The sequence below is a fragment of the Carcharodon carcharias genome, chromosome 18 (genome assembly GCF_017639515.1).
Source record: "Carcharodon carcharias isolate sCarCar2 chromosome 18, sCarCar2.pri, whole genome shotgun sequence".
Taxonomy (NCBI): Eukaryota; Metazoa; Chordata; class Chondrichthyes; order Lamniformes; family Lamnidae; genus Carcharodon; species Carcharodon carcharias.
In genome coordinates, this window is record NC_054484.1 from 26,396,018 (window position 1) to 26,414,493 (window position 18,476).

The 18,476-nt window shown below is 43.5% G+C and overlaps 1 protein-coding gene and 1 long non-coding RNA gene across 6 annotated transcripts in view; one reads left to right on the forward strand and one right to left on the reverse strand.

The window, feature by feature from the left end:
* Window positions 1–917: 917 nt before the first annotated feature.
* Window positions 918–18,476, reverse strand: part of cryzl1 (crystallin, zeta (quinone reductase)-like 1) — a 60,523-nt gene continuing 42,964 nt past the window's right edge. For 3 of the 5 annotated variants that reach the window (XM_041211912.1, XM_041211911.1, XM_041211910.1), the window contains 5 exons: window positions 14,223–14,321; window positions 12,043–12,161; window positions 7,063–7,168; window positions 3,046–3,091; window positions 918–2,057 (listed from right to left, as the gene is read on the reverse strand). In XM_041211912.1, the coding sequence (XP_041067846.1) occupies window positions 1,958–2,057; window positions 3,046–3,091; window positions 7,063–7,168; window positions 12,043–12,161; window positions 14,223–14,321 (470 nt within the window). In that variant the 3' untranslated portion in view covers window positions 918–1,957. Of the gene's footprint in view, window positions 2,058–3,045; window positions 3,120–7,028; window positions 7,169–12,042; window positions 12,162–14,222; window positions 14,322–18,476 lie in introns of all 5 variants that reach the window. The other 2 variants (XR_005945893.1, XR_005945894.1) reach the window with 2 other exon arrangements.
* Window positions 6,715–18,476, forward strand: part of LOC121290886 — a 38,749-nt gene continuing 26,987 nt past the window's right edge. Inside the window, exon 1 of the long non-coding RNA XR_005945895.1 lies at window positions 6,715–6,748. This is a non-coding gene — a long non-coding RNA (uncharacterized LOC121290886). The remainder of the gene's footprint in view (window positions 6,749–18,476) is intronic.

Genomic DNA, 18,476 nt, shown 5'->3' on the forward strand with positions numbered 1-18,476 from the left:
AATGGCGTCATCCACAAAAATGCAAAACACTGGCAAATGAAATTTTTTTTGCACGAACAATACCGTTTCTTGCATTTGTACAACAGTTGAAATTTACAAGCTAAAGGTTAAAAGCTTGCGGAGTGTGAATTCTTTAAAAAAGTAGGATAAGGAAGGAAATTATTTATAACTGTTAGGGCAGTTTCTATAAAATATCTTAAACCCAACTACGACAATTTAATTGTCAACATATGAGTGAAAAAACAGTACTGTATGAAAAAAAGTTTCATCTGCCAGTATTTTACTTTTTTCCTCTTTCATCATTCCTGAAGTGTCAACTCTTTCTGGGTGCATTTCTCTGGCATTTCCTTTATAGGAATGGAATGCGGGTGGTATGGCCACTTATTTTACCAACATCATCCATGTACATACATGTGACACATTTTATACGAGGAGGTTGAAGTTTAGGTAGTCATAGAATCATGGAATAGTCACAAAAATTATTACAGCACAAGAGGCCATTCTGCCCATTGTGTCCATGGTGGCTCACTGCAAGAGCAACTCAGTTAGTCCCATTCCCCCACCCTTTCCCCATAGCCCCGCAAATATTTCTCTTCAGGTGCTTGCCCACTTTCCTTTTGAAAGTTACAATGAAAGCTGTCTCCACCGCACTGCACCGAACGCAGGAGTGCGTTCCAGATCCAATCCACTTGCTGCATAAATATCTCAGTTGGTTCTTTTGCCAATCACCTGGCGTTGTTTCAAAGTATTTTTTAAAGACTTTAAAACATGAAAATTCACAAACCATTTTTGCTTCAGCTCAGTATCAACAGCTCCAGAAAGCCCACTTTTTCCTGTTATTGAGCCTTTTGTGTAGAATCCAAAGCATCTGTTCTTATTGACACAGCCAAAAGGAAAAGAAATTCCAACAAACAGGCTTTCTAAAACTTTTATTTATTGCATATTCAACTGCTTTCTATAATTGTCAGAGGCTACTGGCCTGATCGAATTGCGTTAGCCCAGAACAGACAATGATTGCATTGGGATGACAAAGGTACAGGCCTGTGACAACATACTTGACAAAGCTAGCGCAGGGGATTATAAACAATTCACAATAACCAGTCCTGAAAGAAAAAGTTTATTTTAGACGAACCAGCTGGTAAAGAGCCAAACAAAAGTAACTTCTTTTCATTTTGCTCTAAAGCAGGGAGAAATGCTGTATAGTGCGGTTTGAAATAGTTTTAAATTATCCAAGGTAAGAAATTAGTCTGTTTCCAGGGTAACCTTAGTTAGGGGAGCATAAATTAGGAGGTGGTGTTGCGGTGTCACTTCACAACCATAGAGCTCATCATTAAATTCATTGCAGCTGATTCAGGCTTTTACCTTAACACCACTGCGTTACCGAGCTGACCTTGTAGACAGCAGCTATGCTGCTACAATCTTACGTTCTTGTAATTCTGTCTAATTAGTTTCTGCCAACATTTGCAAGATCTGTCTCTAGAGACACTCATCAAATAAATTAAGCCATTTATCCATGTGCTTATCTTCATCAGGTAGTTAATCATTTACATCCTATAAGAAAAGTGGATGCTTTCTAACAGTTTATACATTACAAAATGCTGACACTTGGTTGGCGGGATGTGGGGTAGCAATTGTGACTCTGAATACATAGTTTCCATCAACTACTCTGCTGTTGAAGAGGTATTGCAGCAAACTGATAAGAGACAGTGTAAGCCATCAGAGATGTAAAATTATGAGGATAAGTCTTTTCATATGATTTGAGAGGGTTTTAAAATAACTCAAAATTAAGCTTTTCAGTAATATAAGAGGTACCACAACATTGTAAGGAAACAGGTGGTTATAATGTTAAATTACTGAAGTGGAATTGAAGCTGTCAATTTGACCAGAATAATAGACACTTCTGGAGACAGCGCCACTCTTTTAGCTGTTCACAGAAATCAGTTATAACGACACTGTCTCAGAGTCGAACCACTTGCTTTTTCTTGACTTGTTTCTTCTGAACCATCTCCATAGCAACTGTGGCTTCATATATTGGAATGGGTTCATCCAACTGAGGCCTGAAAAAAGGCAAACAGTTGGAAATGTCTAGACACTGTGCAAAGTCTCCAAACTACCTTGACATTTTTTTCTTTCTTTAGGAGACTAGGAAAGTTGCATCTCCTGAAGCGTTTAGATAATTGACTTTGGTTTTCATCTCATCACCCAACATGCATTTTAAATATAATCATATGCCTCTAGTCAAACATTGAAATTTGTGTTTTTGGTAGGTGTATCCCAAGAGATAGTGTAACACAACCATCTGTACATATATTTAACATATGCAGCGAGGTCTTAATTTCATCACCGAACATTTCGTTTTTTGATTTATTACACAACCGCCTTTGAAAGGCAGATTATACATAGAGGGGGCTCCCTGTACCCCAGCATAAATGTCAGGGGCAAGCCCACCTCCCATCAGTCAGCTCGACCTGCTTTAATTTTTTTGGATGGTAGCCCTTTAATTAGGATGAGGTGGGACTTACATTTATCTCCAGGAGGTGCCAGCAGGAGCAGTGGCCACGGCTGGTGCTGCAAGTAGGCCAAGGAGGTGGTGTTCAGCAATCAACCTGGACATTCTGCTACTTGTAGAGTCTTGCTGGGCCCCAACAAGGAGGAGTGGGGGAGGGAAGGAGGGGATGTGGGGGGTGGGGGGCGGGGGGGGCCTCCAACCGGCACTGGGGCTGGCAAGAGGCACCTCCCCTTTAAAAGGTCAGAATCCCACAGGGTTAAACCTGCCAGGCTGCACATTGATTTACCGGGCAGGGGAGGGTCCAGTGCTCAGAGTGGCGGCAGGCTGAGGTACTTAATTGAACATTAATTGCTATGGCCATGGGTGGGTAACCCACTGAAGCTTTCCCCGCCACTCCTAAAATTGTAGTGGGGCAGGGGGCCAGCAGTGGGCATGTCACCAATGGCACAGTGCCTTAATTTACAGGTCTGCCCACCTGTGGGTGGGCCAGAAAATTCAGCCCCAGGAATGGCTACAGCAAATATAAAAATGTTTACCGAAAGGTTCCAGTGGACAGCTTCTCCATTACATCCTTCAAAATATCTAGGCAATGGCATTCAGGCGTAATAAGCTGCATGTAATGATACGTGAAATGATAAACAGTGGATAAAATATACAAAATTCTTTCATCTATGTAACTTCCTTGTTTCTAAACAGTTTGTGTTTTTAAAATCAGATTGCCAACACTGGGTGTTTTGTAATGATAGCTATTCCACCATTCCAGAATTGTTCTCCTCATTGGTCTGATTTGCATGGCCTAAACTTGTGTAATTATTGTTAAAATCTTTTACAGGGGTTGGGGGTGGAAAACGGGGAGAAACTTGTTAAAGTGCCAGAGCCACAGTCTACAATGTTAAATGAAGTCAGTGGCTAGCTGAGCCTAAGCAAATTACCCCAAAGGTCACAGGTTTAATCTCTGGTCTGTGCTGAGCCTGTTACTGTCAGTGGATGTGGAAGTAAACATACTACAAATGGCTGCAATAAACAGAGTCATAAAGGTCTATAGCACAGAAAAAGGCCATTCGGCCCATCAAAACAGTTATTGAGCTGGGTGTTGATGGGTAGATGGGAAGGCAGCTGGCTGTGGTCCTGATAGCTATCCAATAGGCCTATGCTTGACTGCAATGCTTCCTGCAATTGGGCAGCCTGCTGCTTCCCATCCAGATTCACCCAATGTGAATATCCACATGGGTACTGGCAGTCATAAGAAAATATCCCAGCAAGGAGCCAACATCTTCACCAGGGAGAGAAGATTTGCAGAAAAATGGGGAAAAGATGAGAATAATGTAGCTAACTGCTTGTCCATTGAAAAGGATAAGTGGAACACTGAGCAAATTCTTCAGGGATTATTATATCCTTTAGAAAAACAAGGACTTGCTTTGCTGCCACAAAATTCACAACTTTTAAACTAGCATTGACACGATGAGAACAACACTCAGGGAACCAATTTTAATTTGAATGAGTAACGGAACAGTTACTGATTGAATAGATGCAAAAATATTCTGAAATTTTACTGTATCTACATACAAAAGTTTGGGTAATATCTGTCCATATGTCTGTATTTGACCCCTCCCACCACAAATTTGGTAAAGCTGAGAATTTATAGCCTAGTTACACTGCACATTCTGAATACTGAATGGTTTTGGCTTCATAGCAACACAAAACATGCAGTACAATCGAGACGAAAGCTGAACTGAGGCAGTTTTGGCTATCGGATAAAACCGCACGGAGTGGGTAACTGCAGTTCAGATGGAGGAATTCTAAAGCTTAAAATAACCCTTAAGTGCTTAGAGTGTGCATTACAATTATTAAAGTTTAAACATCATTCAAAACCATAGAGCAGAATTCTGTGCATGTATTTAAGCATTATGTATCCTCTTTTCTGAGTCAGAGGTATAGAGTTTGGAGTATGTGTAATATCAGAGTCAAGTCAGAGTGGAACCATGCCAGTTAAGGCTACTCTTCCCAACCCACCTTTGTTTTACATTTGTTCACCACTACTGCATTGTACTACAGCATTGAAAAATGCTTACGGGTGAGAATGGCTGCAAACTTCTTTGTTGAAGCACACATGGTTTAATATCTTCATTATAATAACCATTCCCCAGGGTCTCTCAGCACTCAGCTGTGTATGTAACTGCATTAATACGTGGAGAAACTTAAAGTGTTGAACAGGCAGCTAATTCAATGAATAAGAGGTCCAATTGTTGGAACACGAGTCAATACACTCCAGTTGCATCTATTTCTTTGACATATACACTTAAGGGATTAAAAAAACATAACTCTGCATCTAGTTTGTTGGAGATGAACAAGGTCAGTGCAAGAAATTGCAAAGGCATTATCTGGGCAAATCTGGAGAAGTCTCTGACATTACAGGTTAGATGAACTAGACTGGATTTTCCCACCGTCTGTAACTGGAAACAGAGCTATCGTTGATGACAGTTTGATGTGACACTCCACTGGGCGATTACCAATAGCTTTCAGATTTTTCATTCCTTGTTAGCACCAATGGGAAGGATATGCCTACAGTGCTGAAAGGAGTGCAACGCTGGCATTTCACAACTTAATGCTGAAGGTACTATGGGTGAAAAAGACCAGCTTGAAATTAATCCTCAAAGTGGCCATTTCATACTCCCTGGACATGACTGCATGTTGAATTGGTGTCAACAAAAAATAAGACAGTAAATGATGTATAACCTAGATGGGAAAATAGTATAAACAGTGGGGCAAAAAAAAGTGAAACCCAGACATCCAGTATATTCAACAGAAACAGAGAGAACTGGATAACCAGATTGGCGATTACAATTCTTTTAACTAGGTAAAAATGTAAGCAAATGTTTAAATTTGTAACAGATCATACAAAAGGAAATTGAAGTTATCATACATGGAATGTAGAATGGTTTCTATCTGCTGAATTGTACATTTAGGGCTGCCAACCCTCCTGCATTGCCCTGAAATCTCCTGGAATTGAAGACGGATAACATTTCCTGGGGGAAACTAGGAGTTCAGTTAACAGGATGTGTCGGTGAACCAATGAGAGGAGGCAGAGCTTTGACTGGCGGGCATCGGGTGATGACAAATTTCCAATAGCAAACCTGACTATGTTAGAGTCTCCGAGTTCCACACAGGAAAGTTCCCAAGTAATGGCTGTATGTTTTTGGTTCCAGCAGTAACTATTTTAGATAAGACTGATAAATCTGATATTCTAAACAATGTTTTTTATTTCCCTTCTCCCTATTTGTGCTACTTATTTTCTTATGGCTGGAATTTAACTGAGGGAATTATCAGTTCACTGTAGTGGTAAGGACCGCAGCTTGAATTTTTTTGCCCCACTGTGAATGTATTTTTTCCCTGACACTTTTCATTGAAGTGGAAGGCGAAATAGCATTTAAATTCCCTCCTTTCCACACGTATTGCCTGTGTGTATGGCAGGTTGTCAATCCTCCCGGATTACAGATGTCGTTTGACTTGTTGAGTGCTTCCAGCATTTTCTATTTTTGTCTGAGTTATCAAGAATTGACTACCTTTGATATTTTTTGCCAGGGCTGGAAAATTGCAGCTACAGAGAAAGATTGGATAAGCTGAGATTGTTTTCCTTGGAGCAGAGGCAGCTGAGGGGAGATCTGACTGAGGCACACGAGGTTATGAAGCGCCTGGATAGTGAATGGGAAGTACCTATTTCCCTTAGCAGAGAGGGCAGTGACTAGGGGGCATGGATTTAAAATGATTGGTAGAAGAATTAGAGGGAAGATGAGGAAATTTTTTTTTTCACCCAGAGAGTGGCAGGGGTTTGGAACTCCGCCTAAAAAAGGTAGTAGAGGCATAAACCCTCAACTCATGTAAAAGGTGTCTGGATATACACCTGAGGTCCCTGAAGGTTACAGGACTAAGTGCTGGAAAAGGCTGGATGGCTTGCTTTTTGGCCAGCACAGCCGATGGGCAGAGTGGCCTCCTTCTGTGCCATATGTTTTTCTACATTTTCTAAATATCAGAAAAGGAGGATGTGGAGAGAGGAAGGGGGTGTGGCTGTACGTGAATTGCTGCTTTGCACAGCCAAGTGGTGGTATGGGATCAAATCAGGAAGTTCTACTCCTGTGGGGTGGGGGAGGGGGTGGTGGGCATCGAGAGTGAAGACTGCACCACCCAGGAACCATTCCTAGGGTAGAGAAATTTCCTGATATCCAGACTGCCCTTGCCAGTGTGAGTAACAGTTTTTATAGCCTCATTGGGGAGCAAAGATACCTACCACAGGGGAACCCTACCTTAAGGAAAACGCGATAACATTGGCAAACTGCAGGCAACTGTTACATGATTAAACCTACTGAGATACTTCTAATCAGAGTTCACAGTTTTATATAGCAAAACTTTAATTTTTAATGTGGGTTATGAAAATCAATAGAAATATCTGTATGTGTACTGTAAAGATATAGGCCTTGTTATTCAATTCCTAAGGGTCATTGTGTAATGTTTACTTAAGTACCTCAAATCCTCCAAAGACTACCAGAAAAGGATACGCAGGTACTTCCCTTGTTGCATGTTTGATAGTTGCCACACTTCCTCATTCAGGAATGAAATGGTTGCTCCTTTATGAAATAGAAATTGACTATCTGGTGGGTCAAGCTGAGAAAGTAGAAATTAATTGGTTTAAAAAGAGATACAAAATTATAATTTAATAATCATAAAATCAACAAAATATGGCAGCTTTTTGCATGCTTTAAATCTTCACTAAAATTTCTGCTTGCTCCCCAAATAGCTTAGCTGTTTATGACCTGGATGGTCACAAGTTCCCCGATAGCTTAGCTGTTTATGACCTGGATGGTCACAAGTTTGATTTCCTGATGTGTGCCAATTTAGTTGATTTAATGGTATTAGAAATGCTATAATTGGCTTCGGCACCCGTGTCAAAAGGGGGAAAATTGTCCTCTCCTGATCACTATCCAGTGACCCTTGCTAGAAGTGTGTGTGTGTGTGTGTGTGTGTGTGTGTGTGTGTGTGTGTGTGTGTGTGTGTGTGTGTGTGTGTGTGTGTGTGTGTGTGTGTGTGTGTGTGTACATGTGAGTTCGTTCCAGTTGCCCTTGTGGTGATACAATTGAATGGCTTGCTAAGCCACTTTAGAGCGCAGTTAAGAGACACACATTGGCCAGGGATGGAGTCATGTATATAGTCACAGATTAGGTCAGGATGGCAAGGTTTCCTTCTGTGAAGGCTATTAGTGACCCAGTTGGGACTTTACAACAATCAAAACCAAATTTTTATTTTTAGCTTTCTTTTTAAATGGTCAAATCCTGAAAATGTATGGTCACATTCCTTGGCTATTCATCCAAGCCTCTAGATTATTTATCCTGTAACATAACCAGAATGCTACTGAAAGGCTAACTGAAAACAGAGCACAGCAAATGTAACTTAAAAGTTGAACATCTGCATCCGATGTACATGAACTTAAAAGTCTTAACGTACAAAGGATCATTGCCAGAAGATTAGAAATGGGGATGCCCAAATTTAGAGAAAACAATTAGTGTGTGGAAGTGGAGAAGAAGCAAGATGAAGGGGGTTATTGGAAGTAGACCTTAAATTGCAAGCAGGAGATCCGAATATGAAGGGAACATTTTTGTTTGACAAAAACATATCAGTTACATTTAGTTTCTATAGCATCTTATTTATTAGGTTATATTTTACATGCAATATCTTCGTCCCCAAGCATGGGGGGGGGGGGGGGGGGGGGGGGGGGAAACGTAACATGGAAATTGGTTCCTTTTGTAGTTACAAGCAACTAATTTGAATCACATACTGTACCAGTTAGTAGCGTAGTGGTTTTAAAGCTAGTTGATCTCCTGTGGTGTTGCATTTAGAGAGCCAAGACAAAGTATAGTATTCAGATCAACTGGATTATGGAGTGTGGGGAGGGGGAGGAGGAGGAAGAGGAGGGGTTGGAGGAGGGGTTGGAAGAGGAGGAGGAGGAGGAGGAGGGGTTGGAAGAGGAGGAGGAGGAGGGGGGGTTGGAAGAGGAGGAGGAGGAGGAGGGGATTTGGAAGAGGAGGAGGAGGAGGGTTTGGAAGAGGGTTTGGAAGAGGAGGAGGAGGGGTTGGAAGAGGAGGAGGAGGAGGAGGAGGGGTTGGAAGAGGAGGAGGAGGAGGAGGAGGGGTTGGAAGAGGAGGAGGAGGAGGAGGAGGGGTTGGAAGAGGAGGAGGAGGAGGAGGAGGGGTTGGAAGAGGAGGAGGAGGAGGAGGAGGGGTTGGAAGAGGAGGAGGAGGAGGAGGAGGGGTTGGAAGAGGAGGAGGAGGAGGAGGAGGGGTTGGAAGAGGAGGAGGAGGAGGAGGAGGGGATTTGGAAGAGGAGGAGGAGGGGGGTTTGGAAGAGGGTTTGGAAGAGGAGGAGGAGGGGTTGGAGGAGGAGGAGGGGTTGGAAGAGGAGGAGGAGGAGGAGGGGTTGGAAGAGGAGGAGGAGGAGGAGGGGTTGGAAGAGGAGGAGGAGGAGGAGGGGTTGGAAGAGGAGGAGGAGGAGGAGTTGGAAGAGGAGGAGGAGGAGGAGGGGTTGGAAGAGGAGGAGGAGGAGGAGGGGTTGGAAGAGGAGGAGGAGGAGGAGGGGTTGGAAGAGGGGGAGGAGGAGGAGGGGTTGGAAGAGGAGGAGGAGGAGGAGGGGTTGGAAGAGGAGGAGGAGGAGGAGGGGTTGGAAGAGGAGGAGGAGGAGGAGGGGTTGGAAGAGGAGGAGGAGGAGGAGGGGTTGGAAGAGGAGGAGGAGGAGGAGGGGTTGGAAGAGGAGGAGGAGGAGGAGGGGTTGGAAGAGGAGGAGGAGGAGGAGGGGTTGGAAGAGGAGGAGGAGGAGGAGGGGTTGGAAGAGGAGGAGGAGGAGGAGGGGTTGGAAGAGGAGGAGGAGGAGGAGGGGTTGGAAGAGGAGGAGGAGGAGGAGGGGTTGGAAGAGGAGGAGGAGGAGGAGGGGTTGGAAGAGGAGGAGGAGGAGGAGGGGTTGGAAGAGGAGGAGGAGGAGGGGTTGGAAGAGGAGGAGGAGGAGGAGGGGTTGGAAGAGGAGGAGGAGGAGGAGGGGTTGGAAGAGGAGGAAGAGGAGGAGGGGTTGGAAGAGGAGGAGGAGGAGGAGGGGTTGGAAGAGGAGGAGGAGGAGGGGTTGGAAGAGGAGGAGGAGGAGGGGTTGGAAGAGGAGGAGGAGGAGGGGTTGGAAGAGGAGGAGGAGGAGGGGGGTTGGAAGAGGAGGAGGGTGGAAGAGGAGGAGGAGGGGGGTTGGAAGAGGAGGAGGAGGGGGGTTGGAAGAGGAGGAGGAGGGGGGTTGGAAGAGGAGGAGGAGGGGGGTTGGAAGAGGAGGAGGAGGGGGGTTGGAAGAGGAGGAGGAGGGGGGTTGGAAGAGGAGGAGGAGGGGGGTTGGAAGAGGAGGAGGAGGGGGGTTGGAAGAGGAGGAGGAGGGGTTGGAAGAGGAGGAGGAGGGGTTGGAAAGAGGAGGAGGGGTTGGAAAGAGGAGGAGGAGGGGTTGGAAAGAGGAGGAGGAGGGGTTGGAAAGAGGAGGAGGAGGGGTTGGAAAGAGGAGGAGGAGGGGTTGGAAAGAGGAGGAGGAGGGGTTGGAAAGAGGAGGAGGAGGGGTTGGAAAGAGGAGGAGGAGGGGTTGGAAAGAGGAGGAGGAGGTGTTGGAAAGAGGAGGAGGAGGTGTTGGAAAGAGGAGGAGGAGGGGTTGGAAAGAGGAGGAGGAGGGGTTGGAAAGAGGAGGAGGAGGGGTTGGAAAGAGGAGGAGGAGGGGTTGGAAAGAGGAGGAGGAGGGGTTGGAAAGAGGAGGAGGAGGGGTTGGAAAGAGGAGGAGGAGGGGTTGGAAAGAGGAGGAGGAGGGGTTGGAAAGAGGAGGAGGAGGGGTTGGAAAGAGGAGGAGGAGGGGTTGGAAAGAGGAGGAGGAGGGGTTGGAAAGAGGAGGAGGAGGGGTTGGAAAGAGGAGGAGGAGGGGTTGGAAAGAGGAGGAGGAGGGGTTGGAAAGAGGAGGAGGAGGGGTTGGAAAGAGGAGGAGGAGGAGAGGTTGGAAAGAGGAGGAGAAGGAGGGGTTGGAAAGAGGAGGAGGAGGGGTTGGAAAGAGGAGGAGGAGGAGAGGTTGGAAAGAGGAGGAGAAGGAGGGGTTGGAAAGAGGAGGAGAAGGAGGGGTTGGAAAGAGGAGGAGGAGGAGGAGGGGTTGGAAAGGAGTAGGAGGAGGAGGAGGGGTTGGAAAGGAGTAGGAGGAGGGGTTGGAAGAGAAGGAGGAGAAGGGGTTGGGGGGGAAGAGGAGGATGGGGGGAAGAGGAGGAGGGGGGGGAAGAGGAGGAGAAGAGAGTGAAGAATGAAGAAAGGGGGCATGCAATTATGCTCAGTGGGGTGGGGAAGAGACTCCTCCTCTTCCAACCCCCCCTCCTCCTCCTCCTCTTCCAACCCCTCCTCCTCTTCCAACCCCTCCTCCTCTTCCAACCCCTCCTCCTCTTCCAACCCCTCCTCCTCTTCCAACCCCTCCTCCTCTTCCAACCCCTCCTCCTCTTCCAACCCCTCCTCCTCTTCCAACCCCTCCTCCTCTTCCAACCCTGTTCTTCCCTCCCATTAGGACAGAACATTCTGTTTATCTGACGTGGATGTGGAGGAAAGTGATGTTTGGGAATGTTCCACGGCACATTCCATCAAATTATGTTGGTGAACTCAAACATGATGGATCTAAAAATGTAAACAAAGCAATTTTTTGGAGCAGATGATTAAGAGCATAAATCTGTGCTATTTTATGACTGGACAATTATAAAAACAGTCCTGCTGTATGGGATGCCACAGAGTGTCAGTATATGACAGGGTAGATGTGACACACTTGAAGTGAACAATCCTAATACAGCACAGCCTATAACATAACTGGGACTATAATGGTTTAGCCCTTAGGGGCAAGGCTATTATGAAAGCTTTCACTGAAATGTGATCTTGGATCCCAAATTTAATATACACCAGACATCCACTATGCATAAAGATACTGTATGGGAGATTAGATCAAGGAAAATATTTCCAATGAGCCTCGTGTATTCATTTATAAAACCTGTTAAAACAAGCTAGGATATTAATGTTAATCGAAGGAGGCATTCCTGTTTTGGGACATACCTGCATGTAAGGCCTTGCCCTGTGCTTACAAGTCACAAAAACAGACATGGAAATATAACTTGTACATCAGGATTTAAGGTTGTAGGTTTCACTTTATGCATTAGTAACTGAAGTATATTAAGACATTTTTTTAAAAATCAAAAGATATGAAATCACATTCCCCACCCCCTATTTGTTTTCATTCCAACTTGCAATATAATTGTTATGAACTGTTTTGTAACTTAATAGTTGGGTTTCCATTCTCTCTCTAGAAAAACTAAAAATAAGAGAAAAGAAGAGAAAGGAACTTTTGGGAGTGACATGAATGATTGGTTTGCATATGAAGTTTAATGTCCTAAATACTGGTGAATGGTATTACATTGACAAGTTACAAATGAGCTGTATGGTGTAAGCTTCTTAGACTACCTGCAGATTCTCCTCTGTTGTTACCCAGTGACCTGCAACAGCCAGAAGACTGAGGATGTCATGTTTATGTGGGAGATGCCGTTTGACAGCTGGCTCATCTTCCTTGCTGTAGAGCTGCACTGTAACACAATAAATTATCAAAGTGCACACTGTTTATATCGTCACAGCTTAACTGACAACAGCAGATAAACGAGACTAAGAAAACAAGGATTGATTCATTTTTAAACACGTAAGATCATTGAGTGAAATCCTCCACGTTAGCAAAAAAGTTGGCATGAGAAAATTAGATTTCATGTTTTGTGCTAAAATTATGGAAGAGGAGTTTTAATCCCTAGGTTTGCAACATTAAGCTTAATCATTATAGAACCTACAATTTTTTTTAAATATAAAAGGACCATATCTAATTTAAAGGAATACTAAACTTGCAGCTTTGAGCTAGTTTATTTTTGAAAAGAGCTTTTGCACTCCACACACCTGTGCCTGGTGAACAGGGTGGGGTAGCTAATCTTCTCACAGTATCACTCTGTTCTATGAGCCAGAGTGTCCCAAGATGACTCTCAGCCCAAATTTTCATCTTTCACAACTTCCCCTATTTGTAAGACTATACATAGATTCCTATACATTCTGATAAAAAGAATTTTGACGCACCAATGTAATTGCACCTCCATCACTGCTAGTATATCTTGTTCAAACAAATGTTATCCAGGATCAAAAGAGGACTAATTTTAAAAAGGAAATCTAAACTGCAGCTATAACAATACACTTCAATAGTTTGCTCAGTCCTATGCTCAATGTGGAGATGCGTTACAGAATTCTAGAAAGAAACACATCACATTTCCCATCCATTAACAAAAAAAAGTAGAAAATAACATTTAATGTCTTTTTTGCCAAATTAGTAGTTAGATTTTTCCTCCTTTGTGCTCACCTGCTGACTTGCTTATTCAACAATAGATTGTTCAATAATGTGCTGAATATTAGTATCTGTTAACGTGTTTTCCAAAATGGAACCATAAAACATGGCAACATTAAATCAGTTTGTTAGCATAATGAAGGCAACTGTTCATCAGCTGAGTGGGTTGGAATCCAGTCATGACTGATAATTGGTAGTCTCTTCTTTCTCTCCGATGCTTGCAAGAATCTGGAGTTTGTTTAGGCTCAATTCAATGGAAATTGTAATTGCCATGTAGAAATAAGAAAAATTTTAAATTGAAATTTATATCATGGGGTGTAGCAGGACGTGTATATTCTTAGAAAATATTCTTGGAATAGTCATTTCTGGAATGGAGTTGAGAGGGGGAAAATGAAGCAAACTGGAATAAAACAAAATTAGTTTGATAATAATTCTGCCCCCCCCCCCACCCGCCCTCCCATGCTTTAAGTGAAAACCATCCATTTTCACTGATCTTTGGAACAAAAAGAAATGCAACCGTCTTTTTTTTTAAATCAAAAAACAGTTCTTAACCACAAGCCGTAGTGATTAAAGTCTGGGCAGTCTCAGAGGGCAAGGATTTAAATCACAATTACTACATTTACACACGGCTATAAAACCCAAACATAATTAGTAACATATGGAGCAATCCTTTGAATTAAGAAGTGATTTTAAAAGCAACCTTTTAGTTGTCTCAAAGTTAAGGTCATCATCTCTGAGCCACACAGACAATGAAACTTCCAGTTCGATTTCTGGTCAGTGCCCAGTTTGCTGATATTAGCTATGGCAAGGTTAGAGACTGCTATTAATTGGCTGCAATGCCCTACGATTGGGTTGGGTGAGTGGGGGTGGGGGGTTGGGGTGGGGAGGGAAGAAACAACTTGGGTTTCTGTTCCCAACTGAACCATACTGGAAGTGCCTATTTGCGGATGCTGGTAAGGGCTGGATCTGGTTTGATTCCCTTTACATTCAGAAAGCCCGGCTACACTTCTTGTCACACAGTTTGCATGTGAATAACAGCCACTTGGATAAGGTAGCAAATGGCCACTGGTATCAATGGAACTGCATTGTAGCCAAGGGGTAATGGCATTAGGATAGGAAAAAAAGAGAGAGAACTAAAGGGAAAACATATTTTTAAAGTTTCATAATGTTATGCAATATTGATGGAAGACTTTATAATAACCAAAATATATGGTTAAATAGAGAACCTTCAAAAAATAAATGATTGGTGCTTAATACACACAGTACAAACCTCCACAGTCCACCACAATATTCACACCCAGGCCACCTGTTTCTTCTAAACAACTGTCCACAAGGTCAACCTTCCCATCAGACAAGTTGATAACCCTGGCTGTGAAAGAGCAGAAAACAAATTAGTGTATGATTGTTCTAATGACAGCATTCTCAATAATGGAAAAACTGGAAAACATATAATTCTGATTGACAACATTTTGAAAACAGAAAATGTTGGAAATACTCAGCAGTTCAGGCAACATCTGTGGAGAGAGAAACAGGGTTCATGTTTTAGTTCTGTGACTAGTTATGGTGAAAGGTCATAGCCTGAAATATTAATGCTGTTTCTCTCTCCACAGCTGCTGCCAGACCTGCTGAGCATTTTCAGCATAAAAGCAAAATACTGGGGATGCTGGGAATCTGAAACAAAAACAGAAAATGCAGGAAAAGCTCAGCAGGTCTAACAGCATCTGTGGAGAGAAAAACAGTTAATGTTTCGAGTCCGTAAGACTCTTCTTCACAGCTCTTCAGACTCTTCCTCAGAGAGTGTTTCTAGCGCTTTGTTTTTATTTGAGATTTCCAGCATCTGCAGTATTTTGCTTTGGTTTTCCATTCTGATTGATGTTTCCAGTCAACAAGAAAACAACAATGGCTGTACTTTTGAATGATGCATTTCTGTTGTGCATCTAAATAGATTTTCTGAAATTAAAAGACAACATTATCCATTTCATAAACCAACTTCATTCAGTAAAAGTAAAAACAGTTGATCAATGTCTAGGTTAAGATTTAGCATTCCTCTTATTGGTCTCTGCCACTAATTGCAAAAAGCTTCAAACATCAGACACAGGCACTAATAAGTGGGATTAATCAAATTATATGATGTTTGCATGATACCAGCGTAGGTTATTATTTTCATAGGATAAAATATTACAAATCATTTAGCCAGGTTAATAACAACATGTTCTGTGGAAGGGTCATGAGGACTCGAAACGTCAATTCTTTTCTTCTCTGCCGATGCTGCCAGACCTGCTGAGTTTTTCCAGGTAATTCTGTTTTTGTTAATAACAACATGGCTTGGCTAACTAACATTAATGATTCATTGATTAGAATAAATTCAATAATTACAATTGAGTTATAAAAATAGTACAGCCATTTATTAAATATGAATTTATCATGCTGTATTGTAGTTATTAAAATTGCATCCCCCAGACAATAGTAAGAAATGAACTGAAGCCAAAAAAATGTAGTAGTCTTGGCTTAGTTACTGTCTCAATTTCACTGGTCAAATTCAAGGTCTGACTGACTAACTCAAATGTTTGTACAGTTCTGCACTACAACCATACTGCTGTCTCCTTGAAATGTAGATTCATCAATTTTATTGATTTAAAATATGTCGCTGTTTAAACAGTGCAATGTTACATTTGCAATCACAAGGATTGGTAGCCTTAAACATGTGAAAATCTTCATTTGTATAGATAGCAAAAAAAAACTTTTAGAAATTGTGCCTCCTTTTGTGAGCTCAAGTTTCCAATTGCTACCTTAACAGTTTCCCTTCTTGCTATGCTGGTTGTCTCAGATTCAGTCTTCCCAATAATCCTCCTGTCCTCTCAACAGCTACTCTACTCAATCATCAGTAAAGTGATGGAAGGGGTCATTGACAGTGCTATCAAGCAGCATTTCTTAGCAATAACCTGCTCACTGATGCTCAGGATGGATTCCCACCAGGATCACTCAGCTCCTGACCTCATTACAGCCTTGGTTCAAACATGAACAGAAGAGCTCAACTCCCGAGGTGAGGTGAGAGTGATTGCCCTTGACATCCAAGCAGCATTTGACTGAGTGTGGCATCAAGGAGCCCTAGCAAAACTGGAGTCAATGGGAATCAGGGCGAAAACTCTCCGCTGGTTGGAGTCATACCTAGCACAAAGAAAGATGGCTATGGTTGTTGGGGGTCAGTCATTTCAGCTCCAGGACATCACTGCAGGAATTCGTCAGGGTAGTGTCCTAGGCCCAACCATCTTTAGCTGCTTCATCAATGGGCTTCCTTCCATCATAATGTAATGCTTGCTGTTGCTTGCAAAATGCTCAGCACCATTAGCGAACTGCTTCAGTGAGGAATCATGTCCAAATCAGCAAGACCTGGATAATATTCAGGCTTGGACTGACAAGTGGCAATTAACATTTGTGTCACACAAGTGCTGGGCAATGACCATCTCCAACAAGAGAGAATCTAACCATCTAACACCCCTTGATGTTCAATGGCATTACCATCACTGAATCCCCCATTTTCAACATCCTGGGGGTTACCATTGGTCAGAAACTGAACTGGACTAGCCTTCCCATTGAGGACGCGCTTCATCATGTTGTGCATCATGTGGTATACATTCGGGAGGAAGTTGCTGTGAGAGTCCTCAACATCAACTCCGGACCTCAAAGTCTTATGGCATCAGGTCAAACACAGGCAAGGGAACCTCCTACTAATTACCACATACCACCCTCCCTCAGCTGATGATTAGCACTCCTCCATGTTGAACACCGCTTGGAGGAAGCACTGATGGTGGCAAGGGTGCAGAATGTCCTCTTGGTGGGGGGCTTCAATGTCCATCACCAAGAGTGGCTCGGTAGTACCACTACTGACTGAGCCCTAAAGGACATAGCTGTTAGACTGGATCTGCAGCATGTGTTGAGGGAACCAACAAGAGGGAAAAACATAAAACAAAAACAGAAATACCTGGAAAATCTCAGCAGGTCTGGCAGCATCGGTGGAGAAGAGTACAGTTGACGTTTCGAGTCCTCATGACCCTTCAACAGAACTAAGTAAAAATAGGAGAAGGGTGAAATATAAGCTGGTTTAAGGTGTTGGGGGGGGGGGGGGAGAAGAAATTAATTTATATAGATTGTTCTTTTCCCACCTATTTCCATTATTTTTAAATCCATACCTTTTATGCCCTTTAAGTCTTATTTTACCCCAGCCCCACTAGAACTATCTGTACCTTACTTGTCCTGCTATCCATTCTTAATTAGCACATTCTTTTAGATAATATCACCACCTTCAACACCTCTTTGTGTTTTTGACTGTGACATCTTTTGATTATCTACTCCCATCACTGCTTGCTTGTCCCTACGACCACCCCCCGCTCCACTTCTCTCAACCCATCCCCCCACCTTAAACCAGCTTATATTTCACCCCTCTATTTTTACTTAGTTCTGTTGAAGGGTCATGAGGACTCGAAACGTCAACTGTACTCTTCTCCGCCGATGCTGCCAGACCTGCTGAGTTTTTCCAGGTATTTCTGTTTTTGTTTTGGATTTCCAGCATCCACAGTTTTTTGTTTTTATATAAGAGGGAAAAACATACTTGATCTCATCCTCATCAACCTGCCTCCCGCAGATACATCTGTCCATGACCAGTATTGGCAGGAGTGACCACCGCACAGTCATTGTGGAGAGGAAGTCCCGCCTTCACATTGAGGATACCCTCCATCAGGTTGTGTGGCACCACCACTGTGCTGAATGGGATAGATTTCGAACAGATCCAGCAACTCCATGAGGCACTGTGAGCCATCAGCAGCAGTAGAACTGCATTCAACCACAATCTGTAACCTCATGGCCCGGCATATCCTCTACTCTACCATTACCATCAAGCCAGGGGATCAACCATGGTTCAATGAAGAGTGCAGGAGGGCATGCCAGGAGCACCAGACATACCTAAAAATGAGGTGTAAACCTAGTGAAACTATAACACAGGACTACTTGTGTGCCAAACAGCATAAGCAGCAGGTGAGAGACAGGGCTAAGCGATTCCGGAACCAATGGATCAGATCTAAGCTCCGCAATCCTGCCACATCCAGTCATGAAGGGTGGTGGACAAATAACACCTCACTGGAGGAAAAGGCTCCACAAATATCCCTATCCTCAATGGTGGTGGAGCCGAGCACATCAGTGCAAAAGATAAGACTGAAGCATTTGCTCCAATCTTCAGCCAGAAGTGCTGAGTGGATGATCCATCTCAGCCTCCTTCGGAGGTCCCCAGTTCAGTTTCTGCCAATGCGATTCACTCCACGTGATATCAAGAATTGGCTGAAGGCACTGGATAGTGCAAAGCCTATGGACCCTGACAATTTTCCGGCAATAGTACTGAAGACTTGTGCTCCAGAACTTGCCGCACCCCTAGCCAACCTGTTCCATTACAGCTACAACACTGGCATCTACCCGGCTATTTGGAAAATTGCCCAGGTATGTCCTGAACGTAAAAAGGACAAATCCAACCCAG